At 33.3% G+C, this 12,919-nt stretch overlaps 1 protein-coding gene across 1 annotated transcript; it reads left to right on the top strand.

Moving 5' to 3' along the window:
* Positions 1-1,024: 1,024 nt before the first annotated feature.
* Positions 1,025-7,811, top strand: LOC123211473 (GATA transcription factor 26-like; the record flags this gene model as incomplete). The annotated part of the gene is made up of 8 exons (XM_044630226.1): positions 1,025-1,173; positions 3,431-3,801; positions 4,129-4,561; positions 5,043-5,115; positions 5,470-5,573; positions 5,954-6,140; positions 6,258-6,372; positions 7,130-7,811. Coding segments are annotated over 8 exons (1,740 nt in total), but the record flags the coding sequence as incomplete, so codon positions are not given.
* Positions 7,812-12,919: the final 5,108 nt, after the last annotated feature.

Here is a 12,919-nt window from a genome sequence, read left to right as displayed (position 1 = left end):
TGGAGTTGTGGGTGGACCAAATTATTCACAAAGTAAGCTGACCCAATAAATAAAAAAATAAAAAGAAGGAAAATCACATGGCACCAAGATGAGTCAAATTCATGGGATACCCACTATGCGTCATGGGCTGGGCATAGTTTTTTTTTTTTTTAATTTTTTTCTTTTTCAGTTTTAAAAATTCATTAATTGAATTTTCAATAATTCTAATTCATAAAAAAAATTCTATATTACGGGCAAAAAAAATAAAAATTGTAATCTTCCTTTCATGGTGATGCTTTATGTTTAGCTAATTTACAAGGTTGCGTGTTTAAACTGACAAGGGAGTGGAATTACATTAAATGACAACTCCATTAATCATCGTTAGATCTAATCAAAAACAACAAAAGCAAAAGAAAAAGTGGGGCGTAGTTGATATACATTTAGGTTTCAGCGAATGAAATGATGACACATGTATGTCGTGACCACGAATCACCACGCTGATAGGTGAGCCTAGGATTATTCCATTGGATGAATAACCATATAATTATATTATTCATCAACATCATTGTTCACACAGAACATAAAACCACAAATTAATATTTAAAAGAAAATTAAAAAAAAAAAGAAAAAGAAAAACAAAGTCTCTTTGGTTTTTTCACCTTTTTTGGTTGTTCTCTTATTGCTTTTTATTTTATCTTTATTATTTTTATGGGGATTTTTAAATACAAAACCAGAAAAATCTATAGTCAACAGAATTATAATTTTAGTAACAAAATAAATATTAAACCAATATGAAATCTTCTTTCAAATAACATAATAATAAATGAAAAGAAAAGGTAAGGAAAGATGAAGATTTACAATACAAGAACAAATAGACACAAGCACTCTTCTTCCTTCCCCCTTCCTTCTCTCTCTCACATTTTCACTTTCAACTTCTTTACCAATATTTATCAGATTCTCTTTCTATGGAGTTTTTCTCCATCTTCCATTAGATTGTACAGATTTTCACCTGAAATACACATCTCTATCTTTTTTATTTTTCTGATTTTATTACATATATGAAAATAAAAACTATCAACACATTGAACTTGAGAAAATACTCTCTGGGTCTTTGGCTTCTGCTTTTCTTGAGCAAGCTTGCTTTCTGGCTTTGTTTCAGAAAATAGCCTTCTTGTACCCAGCTGTATATGCCTTGTAAGGCTTCAGGAAACATAATTTAAAGTTATTTTTCACTATTTTTTTAAATTATTCTTTTTGTTTCAACTCTTTCTAAATAAATTTTTGCTTTTTTGTTGTTGTAAAATTTTATCTGAATTATTTTTCTTCTAAGTTATAAAAAAAAAAAAAAGGAGAGAAGAGACATGGGCAAGCAAGGTCCTTGCTATCACTGTGGAGTTACAAGTGAGTTCTTGTTCTCCATTTTTTCTTTAATCATTTCCACAGAAAAAAAAAATTTATGTTCCTAATTTTTATTTGATAAATAAATATCATTTATATTGCTTGTTGGATTGAGAATTGTATGATGAAGGGAATATAAATAATATAAAAGAAAGTTATAAATCAGATATATCTGATGATATTGTGTCTGTGTATTGATTTGCAACTAGAGGGCTTCTTTTCTCTTCAACATCTATGTTGATTTCAAGTTCAAATTCTTATCGAATTCAGTTCTTTTTCTTAAATTTACTTTCTTAATTTCATCGTTCCTTGACTGTCTTCCACCAAATTGATCAGTTAGTAATTTTAAATCAGATGGGTAAATGGTTCTCATGTGTTTTTTAGGAACCCAAATAGCAAGTCAAACTGAAGTTTTCCTGTGCTGATTGAATGGTTCAATATAAGAAAAAAAATGTATTTTATGTTAAGCTCTGGTTCTTTGAAAGATCAATTATAGGTAATTGCTTACAAGTGAATCCAGAATAGTGTTATAGCTGAAAGTACATACCAATTGCCTCTTGAATTGGTTTGTTTCTCTTTGTTAGTCTGTTATTTTCCCAATAGCTTATGAAAACTGCTTTCATAAAACTACTACTCTTGTTCTTATTCTAAACTATTTTTCCATGTGTTTAATCAATATAAGTTTTTGTTCCTTATTGCATTCCTTTTGAAGGAAAACTGTTTTGCTGTTTAAACCTCTACACTATTCAATTTGATTTATTTAAGCTTTTCTTGAAGTGTTTTCAAATGTAAAGGTCATTACTACTTGTTTGTCAGTGCCACTAAGTTTACTTTGAGATTTCAAAACTTGGTATATTATGCTTTTGTTGGAAGAGCTGAGGTTGTAATATTAACTCTCTGAGAGATCAATCTCTTTAGTTTGTGGAAAGTTCAACCCTAAAAGACATTCCAGAGAAGCTTCTTTTTCCATGTGTGTTAGTAGTCATGGCTATATATAAATCTTCTTTTGTGGGGAATTCAAGTGTGATGAAGATGCTAAACATCTTTTGATTATCTTTCATCACATTGTATGATTAGTTACATTTGGGGTGTAAAGAGTTGATCTAATTACCAATAAATGTTATCATATTTATTCCGGCCCCATTGTTAAGATTAGAAATTGAAATGTGGCAAGGTTTAAAAAATGCTGGACAGATTTTGGTGAGCTGGACACTCAGAAATGGTTTTGCTGAAAATAAATCTCTCAAGAAAAATCCAAATGGTGCATCAGTGAAGAAAATTCTATTTCATTGTTAGATATATGGTTGTTCAAGCCTGAAGAAATTTTGATAAGTGGGAGTATACTGGGAAGCATTTTACATCCATTTGTAACCATGTTTGCCTCCTTTTGCAAATGATGAGATTTCTGCCATTTCGGGATTTCTTATGTTTTCTTTCTCCAGTGACAATTCTGAGTTCAATGGAATCTTGAATTGTTTATTGTAGTATTCTGAAGTGGTTAGTGTTATAAAGATGTGTAAATAAGTGGTGCACCACAATGGAGTAAGTTCTGGTTTGATGTGCTGCAGCCATGGCTTTGTATTCTGGATTGGTTAGTGTAATAAAGATACTTAAAAGAATCCGGGCACCACAATAGAGTGAGTTATGGTTTGAGGTTCTGCGATGGCTTAGTGAATCCATCACTGTGTTTCACTGCAGTACATGCTGCTTTTGAATTTTTTTGGTTATGAATTACTCAATAGGTGTACATTATTATTTAACAATCCAGGCCTGCAAGTATTGCATATATGGTTGATTAAAATGCAGGACAATTGTGAACTAATGTTCTTCTTTATAGCTTGTTTCCTTCTGGACATACTAATAAATGACAGTTCATGTTTATTGTTTATTAACAATTATAGCTGCTGGTGCTTTGCAGTTATATGACAATTATATGGAATGATAATGAAGCTACTGTGATTAGTAGTTCATCTTCTTATACTATATTACATCTTTAATCATGATCATGTATACATATTTTTTCTTTTAAAATGAATATTATTTGGTTCAATAGGCACCCTCTTTGGCGCAATGGGCCTCCTGAGAAGCCAGTACTGTGCAATGCATGTGGATCTCGGTGGAGGACAAAGGGAACACTTGCAAACTATACCCCACTTCATGCACGGGCTGAATCTGATGACTATGAGGATCACAGGGTTGCCAGAGTAAAGAGTATATCTTTAAACAAAAACAAAGACGTGAAAGCTCTCAAACGAAAGTCAAGTCATGATTATATGGCAGCTGGAGGGTTTGTCCCTGATTACAACCAAGGTTTCCGAAAGGTTGTTGAAGAAGATACAAGTAATAGGTCCAGTTCTGGTTCAGCCATATCTAATTCTGAGAGCTGTGTACAATTTGGCAGTGCAGATGCAAGTGATTTGACAGGTTGGGTGGACACTAAAATTATTTTTCTTTCCCCCTGTTGAACTAAGAAAGTGAGAGTTGTTGTAGACTTATGTTGACAAAACTGATTATAGAGTTGCATAATGCAGTCAAAATTTACAAAGAGAAGAAATGAAGCTATTACTATTGAGTTTGCTTCACCATAAAATGATATGCTGTGAATTTACTATGGAATGGCATTGAAATTCGAAAATTTTGTTTTGCTGGAAGCTTGTTGATTGGGTGCATGAGTATCTAGTTCACGATGCAATTAGCTCAATAATCTATAAGTCTTACTGTGTTAAACTTTCTGCTGTTTTTCCTTTTCAGGTCCAGCCCAGTCAAATGTATGGGACTCATTGGTGCCTTCCAAAAAGAGGACCTGTGTCAATCGTCCAAAACCATCTCCTGTGGAGAAACTTACCAAAGATTTGTATACTATTTTACATGAACAACAGTCTTCATACTTCTCTGGATCTTCAGAAGAGGATTTGCTTTTTGAGAGTGAAACACCAATGGTTTCTGTTGAGATAGGTCATGGAAGTGTTCTAATTCGACATCCAAGTTCAATTGCTCGAGATGAGGAATCTGAAGCTAGCTCCCTGTCAGTTGAAAACAAACAATACTCGACAAATGAGGCATATTCACGTTCACTGACCCTCCCTGTACATAATTATAACATGGGTAACAACTTCTCAAGTAGTAGCATGGACAAAGCCAAGAACCCTATTGGAGAAGGGGTGCAACAAGATCAACTTAAGAGGTAATTGCTTCCAACATAATTTCATAATTTTTCAAAGACATTTTGTTGGTTATAAGGGTTCATATACTGCTACCTTCAATTTTTTCCTCTATTATCACAACATATTTTTTTGTTTTAAAATTTTTGCCACATACATTAAGTTAACTGTGCAATATAACTGTAAAATGAACTATGGCATTCGTCTCACCATTGACAAGAGGTATTTAAGATGAATCAAAGGCAAATTAGGGCTGTCTTGGTTATGTAGCTATTCATCAACTCAAATATGAAGGTTAGTGTGAGCAATGAACTGTATGGTAAGTTCAAATGGTGGAGTAACTTCATTACCTGGGCTACATATACATATTGTTGTATTTTTTAAATATGTGGGAATGTTGTATTTATGGCAGTTAGAACAGTAGGGACATTTCAGGAAAATGTTGCTCTGAAACTGAAGGTGAATCTCATCTTGGTTAGCTTTTCTGTGTTGGTGGAATTGCAGGGACAAATTTCAGCATGAAAAATTACAAGTCCTGGGAAATTATAATTCACCACTATGTGATATAAATTTAAATGTAAGTTCAATTCTGTTCTATTTTTGGTGGTTGTACATAAACCTTGTCTATTTCCTGAACTTGATGTTAAGTATGACTGTTATACTGATTAGGTTTCAAACAAATTTCGCTCATGTTTGAAGGTTTTCCTAAAGTCAGTATTACGTAATACAGCATGAGTTATCGCATATGTTGCTAGGGGTGGTAACTTATTTTATTAATTAACACGGTTGCTCATAATTCTCTTACTGAATGCAAAATGCATATTCGCTATTTACAATTCTTGAGGTCTTGAATTTGCTGTCATTTTTCTTATATAGTTTTATCCTTATATTTGTTGTGACATATCATGATCAACATGCATGCTTGGTACAGGATATTCTCAACTTTGAGGAGTTTAGGGAACACTTGACAAGTGAGGAGCAGAAGGAACTACTGAAGTATCTTGCCCCACTTGACACTGACAAATTTCCGGATAAGTTAATATCTTTGTCTTGTATGTTTATTCATACTATGAATAGCAATGAACATAGAGATTTTTTTTTATTTGTTAATAATTGTGAAACTATGGATAAACTTCATTTGAAGAGAAATAAAAAAGACGTGATGTATTTGAAAATTGCTTGCCACAAAGGAATTCACATAAATGCAGGCAAAGTTAAAGATCTTTTTAGTAAATTGAAACCATTTCATTTAATTCCATACTCAATCAAATGGCGACTGATGCCTCTGAAATGAAATCAAATCATGTTATAAAAAGCAAGTGACAGCCATATTATTCATATGCAAATATTTGTGTACTTATGTGATTGTGTGTGGTGGTTGACACATTGTATATGTTTCATCATTGCATCTGCAGCCTCAAAAGTATGTTTGATAGCCTTCAATTCAAGGAGAACTTAACTTCCTTTCAGCAACTTCTGGCAGAAGGTGTCTTTGATTTATCATTCCAAGGAGCATCAACTGAAGACTGCAAGACTTTAAAAAGGCTTTCACTTTCCAATTTGACGACATCCAAATGGGTGGAACACTATAATTTACTCAAGGTTTGAATCAAGCTCTTAAAGTATGGATATTATCACATTGAAATATATAATGTATTTGATTCTTTTCTTCAGTTAATTGGCAAATGCTTTGGCATTAATTACCTCCTTTGGTTGCAGAAGTGTAAAAGTAATGCTGGAGCGTCTATTGTTGCAAGCGGGCCAAATGCCGTTGCATCAAATAATGTATCAAATTTCAAGAGATCACGTGACAGCCAAAATCAGAAATTTCCAGGTTAGCTGAACTTATCAAATGAAATAGAGCTTAATCAATTATGTTCTTCTCAAGGCATATAATGAGGTTTGGACAGTGACACTGAATCCCAAAGTGGGAAGGTAAAACACAGGCTCTTCATAAAAAAAGGGAAACCAAACAAGACTATAATAAGTAGGGTTCTCTGTGCTAAAGGGTTTTTAAGTATCTAACTAATATAAATGTACTAATATTGTGTAATGTGGTTAAAATCAATCCTTCCCCGATACAAGGTTCTATCTCAGCATCTGTAGTTTAATATAGAAAAAGTATCCTTATCGTTTTTATGAGATATTTTCCAATTATCTTTTGGCAAAAATTGTTGATGGTTCATGGCTTAACATATATGTACATTATGAGAGAGGATACATCCTGTATTGACACTGATCCATTACAGCATGGAAATGTAGAGTTGCATACATAGGCCTCAAAATTTCTCAAGGTCTTGATGCACATGACCACTACTGATATTTTGAAAAACTGATTTGTGGGCTAGAGTTTCAAGCAGATGATGGACTTAGAGACTATCCTTCACCTAAAAATTAGATAATATGTCAGAAACTTGATTCATCTCCCTCCCTCAACACCAGAAATCGTGTTGGTTCATTTCATTTTAAAGAACATCTCCTATAATGGAATGATAAATACGTCATTTAACACGGAATATCAACTGTGTTCTCTAGTCATAATAATAATTGACTTTGGAATTTCTCTCTAAGCATTGTCTTTGTGCTTTCAGAAGCAAAGAGTATGATGAAGAGCCCCAAAAGGGTGATCATGAAGTCTACATATGAAAGCAAGGAACTCGTAGACAGTGATGGCTCTTGCTTTAGTCCAAGAAGGTTATTTGCCTTGCCCACTGACAGTAGCTCCCTCATGCTGGAATCTCTCAATTTTGTAGATGAAAGTTCTGATCAGGATTTGCTGCTGGACGTGCCATCCAACAGCTCATTCCCTCAGGCAGAGCTCCTTCACCCAGCTCTAAGTTTTGGCCAACAGGCTAGCACTAGTAGTAGCTCAGTTTATCCAAATCCTGCCCGACCATAGTAGTGTTTGCCAAATGGTACTGGATTGCTAGGCTTTATAAGTCTTCCTTCATCCAGATCCTGTGACTGAGATCCACATATATTGCATGCCAAATACTAAGACATTTGTGAATGAGGTTTGCTGGTTGCGCTGTTTTCCCATTGACCTTTTAAAATATGGAATGCTCAGAGGTAATGGCTGGGTTTTTTTGTATAGGATTGACCAAAGAATGTAATATAAAGCTAAAAAATGCAGTAGAGGTGGTAATTTTCAGAATTATGTGTGCAAATTGTAGATTTATCACTTGCAAAGTAACTTTTGCGACAATCCTTTTGTTTGCTTGCTATATTTTTGCCCACTTTTCTACGTGAAAAAGAAATTATAGGTTTTTAGGATGCATGTGGAGTTAATTTTTACTCAAAATTTATGCCTTTTGGAGTATATTGCACGGTTCTTAACTTCTCTGTAGTGAGTTAAGGAAAATACCAGGCAATGTGCATCCCACTAAATCTTTTTATGGTTCTTCGAAGCATCAAGATATTTTTTTACCATTCCACATGAGATTGAAAAGAGCTGAATCCCTAGTTTGGTTGCCAATAAAATATAGACTCTAAAGGAGCAATGGAATTTCTGCAAAATAGTTGAACGTTTGATACACATCTATATTTATCTTAAATCTCAAATGTGTTTTGGATCATGCATTTTCCAGTTGGGCAGATTAATGACCATTTATATTCATTCAATAGTGTTGAAACACTAACATTCTTGAGCTAAATAAGAAAAAGATTGGTATAAGTCATGACCAATTTCTCAAAACTGCTCAATTGTAAGAAAACTCTAGAAGTCAAGATTGTTCATTCCTTGAAGCAATGTGTTTGCCACTTCAGTGGGCCAAATTGGCGCTGTCATCTTCTTACCTTGACTTGAGAAAAGCCACATTTCACTTGAATTTAACAATAATCAGTTCCCTGTCACAATCTCTATTTAACATCTAATGCCTAGAATATGATAGATATGATGGACATGTCAATAATTATTCTCTAAATTTCCTTGTTTCAAGGGGCAACAGTGAGAAAAGTACCTTTTCGCTGTTTCTTCTTTGAAAACTTCTTTAGTACAAATTCCTTTTCAATTAAAGGTCTGATTTTGAGCCATGAACTGGGCTTGACTTTACACAACCGCTTTATAGACACCGAATTAACCATTAGGAACAACTGCAATTACATATCAAGGTTTAGACAATTTCCTGTACATAATTGTCTTCATGCCCCCAAAACTACTAACTCTACAACTCAAACGAAACTTCCCAAATCCCAGTACAAGGCATTAACATTCAAAGTTGGGAAACCACAAGAAGTATCTCCAAGTGCAAATTTCAAAAGTACAGCTTCAAAGCTTGCTGCAATTACAAAAACAAATGCACAGTCATTATCCAACTTTCTCTATTTCATGCACTTCCAAAATGCAATTTTCTAAACGCTCAAAAGTCCATCCAAAACCAATTTCCGCACTGAAGAACTGCTCCCTTTACCGTTTCCTACCATGAACATTTCTACAAAACTGTGCAGTAAACATAGGATAAATTCCTTTTTAATCTTTACAGAAGATATTACCTTTTTAACAATTATCTATGGGAAAGTCATGCCACGACTCTTTGCAACATCTAAGATACTTCTATTCTCAAGACTAATATCATAATCACATTATGCTGCCAGCATCCTCAACACATCCAAAAGAGTGATCTCACCATGATTCTTTCCCAAATCTGATTCCTTCCCAGCATCTACTTCTGGCTGCCCACATATTGAAACAGGCAGAGCCCGCACCCCTGGCTTCTTCTCTCCGTTTGACAGGTATTACTAGTACTTGGACCAACATACCTAAACTTGTTAATATCATCCATGTTCTTTCTACCTAAATTTGAATTTCCCTCACCGTTTCTTGTATTATTTTCCAAACCTTTCCCGGACATTAAATCCCTATCGATTACTTCAGTTTCTAACTCCAAAACCTCAGTTGTAAAATACAGCTTCCTTTTAGCAGAACTTCCTTCGCCAATTTGAATAATTTGAGGGGACTTAGACCCACCAGTGCGGTGGATAACTCTATTAGAATTTGAATTCACCGGAGATTTCATTATGCTTTCTTCATTTTCCTCTGCATCAGAATCTAAAACTTGATTAGGTGATTTGGAAATCAAATTTTCATCCAAAAGTTTCGGTTGTTTCATCAGAGACCCACTTAAACATTTATCAGCAACCGCTTTTCTCTTCAAAGAGCTAACGACATTTGACTCACCATGAATTACCTCATTTACCCCTTTGAATTTCTGGGACTCCAGCTCTGAAAACCCTAGATCCGTATCAGCCCCTAGATTAACCGCATTTTCTCCGTCAGTACAACCACTGGCAATTCTTTCTTTAACGACAACCGACCGATCATTTCGATTACCATTGGAGCTAGCTATGAGCGAAACTTCAGGCGGGGTCTGAAAAACATCGATATCGTGAGAGGAAACATTGTCATTCTGATCGTCTTCATCAGAACTTTCAGGAGGTGACACCATCATGATCCCGGTACATTCCTGGGGAGTTTCTTCTTCTCGCGAATCTTCCGAATCGTTTTTGTCGCTTTCCGATTCAGGTTCTCCAACGAAATGAGTGCGACGTAACAGACGTTCTTGGGAGAATGACACGAAGCAGAGTTTATCAAAATCCATTTCTTGTAGGAAAGATTGGATTGGATTGGGTTTTGAAGAAGGAGAGATTGAATGGCGTTCAAATTTTGCTTAGGGTTTCATGTTCATTTCTTCTTCTTCTTTTTTTTTTTTTGTCTCTCTCGCCAATAATTGCATCATTGAAATTTTACTGTTACCAATTTGGGCCAATAAAAAAGACATTAACCATTTTTGGACTGGCTAATTATTTTAAAACATTCTAATTTTATCCGACTATCTAACAAATCCCACTTTCACTCCATGTTAAAATTAAAACCCAAAGCCTTAACCATAAGATTGTAGGTAACTATCAACTCTCTTGCTAGACCAATATTAATAAATGATATTACATTCCTATCACATTCAATTATCTTTGTTGTTTTCACTTTTTTATGTTTCTTTAAATGTTAAAAACCGATTATCAACATAAAATAACACATATTAAACCATTTAAACAACTATAAAAATATCATGTATAATAAATCAACACAACACCACCAAATAATACACTATTATCAGGATTATTTTTCACCTAAGTTTTAGTCTAATTTCAAAAACACAACTATGACAGTTAAAAAATCTAAATATTCACTTATAAGCTAACTTCTATTAAAATTTTTTGTTAGAAGGAATAGTAAAATCATATTTTTTTCCTAAATTTTAAAAATTTATAACAATTTGCTTTTAATGTGGAAAACTAACTTTTTCCTCCTTAAGATTAAGTTTTAAAAAGTGACATTTTTCCCTTTTTAAATTTCCCAGCGAACAACCATCGCTCTTTCCCTCCTAGCATTGGCTTTCTCTCTGACGTCTTCTCTACATCCGAATCCCTCTCCCTTCAACTGGATTTTATCTAGATTCAAAAAATCCAGATGAATTATTATCTTTTGGATGACGACAACTCATCTAGACCAATGATAGACACCGAAGATGATGAATCCTTGGTTTGGATGCGTTGTCGTTGGCTAGATGATGAAGATTCTTCTGGATGACGTTTTTGTCATCTAGACAAAGAGTTTTATCTAGATTCTTTGAATCTAAACGAAATCCAATCAGAGGGAGATGACTTTAAACAGAGAGAAGGTGCTAGAGGGAGAGAGCGGTAATCATTAGTTGAAAAGTCACTAACAAATTTGAAAGGGGGAAAAATGTCACTTTTGAAAATTAATTTTAGAGGAAAAAGTTAGTTTTCTAAACCAAGAAGGGGAAATATTATAAATTTTCAGGATTTTAAGATTTTAAAAAATAACGATTTTATCCTTCCATTTAATAAAAAATTTTGATACAAATTAATTTATAAATGAGTATTTAAGTTTTTTAATGCTTTTAAGAGTACACTAAAACTTTATTGAAAAATAGCCCTTTGCCCTTAATGTTAATACCTAGAAAAAACATATTTTTGCTTCATTTTGAGTTTTGAACATTAAATATTACATATAAGAGTTAGAGATTAATTAAGTTAAAGAGTATATTAAATCTTTACTACAATGTTAACGGATTATATTAATATGATAAATAAATAAAATAACTTTTTTTAATTATACTAAACAATTTTAATATTGTTTTTATTGATAATACGAATATAATTATTATCATTGTTTAATAATTATCATCATATTATTTTTATTTGATATTTTATAATTAATTTAGTTATAAAAATTTATTTGAAAAACTAATTGATTTTATGGGTTATAATTTGTCGAAGTACGGCCGAAATTGAAGCAGCTTAGGTCACCATCGTCATTTCGTTCACTCAACTCAACACTCTAAGCTAGGCCTCGTTCTGCATAACCGGCCGAGGCGTTTCGCCGATTTCATGCAAAGACTGTTGAGAAACACATCATTTTTGGGCTTTTTTTAATTAGTAATACATTACTCAATCTGCTTCAAAGAATAATCAATGAATCCTGCAAATTTGACCCTGAAACTATCAATTTTACGATCAATATATTAAATCTCGTGCTTTCCTGCCTTTGATTCCTATCAAGCTCTACAATCGAGGTCCATACTTATTTGTTTCTTCAGTCTATTACTTGTTGAAGATTCTCGATTCGATTTCGATTAATTTAATCATTTATTTTCTTGTTCGAAGAATTTGAGTCTCATTTTCTGTTTGGTTATTGACACTTTGTAAGAATATTTAGAAAATTTGTCGATATTTGGGTAACTTTTATGAAGTTGAAGCTTAGCTTGTTTGCTAGAATTTATTTTTTCTTTTTAAAATTTATATAGCTGTAGGTTTTGGCTAGCTGATTTCTTATACTTTTTGTTTCTGTGTTGGATATTTAGCTTTGGGCTTTATGTTTCTGTTTGGTTCCCAAGAAAGAAGAACGTACACAAATTGAACAATTTTGTGGAACATGAGATTATTATGATTTTTTGTAATGTGGGAAGCAGGTATTCGTCACTGTATTGTTATGAATGGTTTGTTGTATGTTTGTTAGTTTTTTTTTTTTTTTCAGGGGACCAAGGAAAGTCATTCAGCTTTAAGAAATTTTGATGGTGTTGTGCGTCCTGGTTCCTTTTCCGTTTGCCTCTATTCTTGTTTGGTTATTTGGGAAAATGAGGAAAACTATGTAAATTAGATGGTTCATTATGTGGTTCCTTTGCTTCTAACTCTTTCAATTTTAGATTTATTGTATTTTTTTTTTGCATGTAGTTGCTTTCTGGAGAGTGAAAATCCTCCAAATTTTAATAATCTGACTATCCTTTTTGTTGTTGCGTTGAAAACTGGTTTGAGTCTTTAATTCTGTTTAGTTTTGGATAGATTTAACAATGATAATGTTT

This window comes from Mangifera indica, chromosome 3 (assembly GCF_011075055.1).
Source record: "Mangifera indica cultivar Alphonso chromosome 3, CATAS_Mindica_2.1, whole genome shotgun sequence".
In the NCBI taxonomy this organism is placed as follows: Eukaryota; Viridiplantae; Streptophyta; class Magnoliopsida; order Sapindales; family Anacardiaceae; genus Mangifera; species Mangifera indica.
The sequence above is the reverse complement of the archived record's forward strand: the minus strand, read 5'-3'. Positions and strand labels throughout refer to the sequence as shown.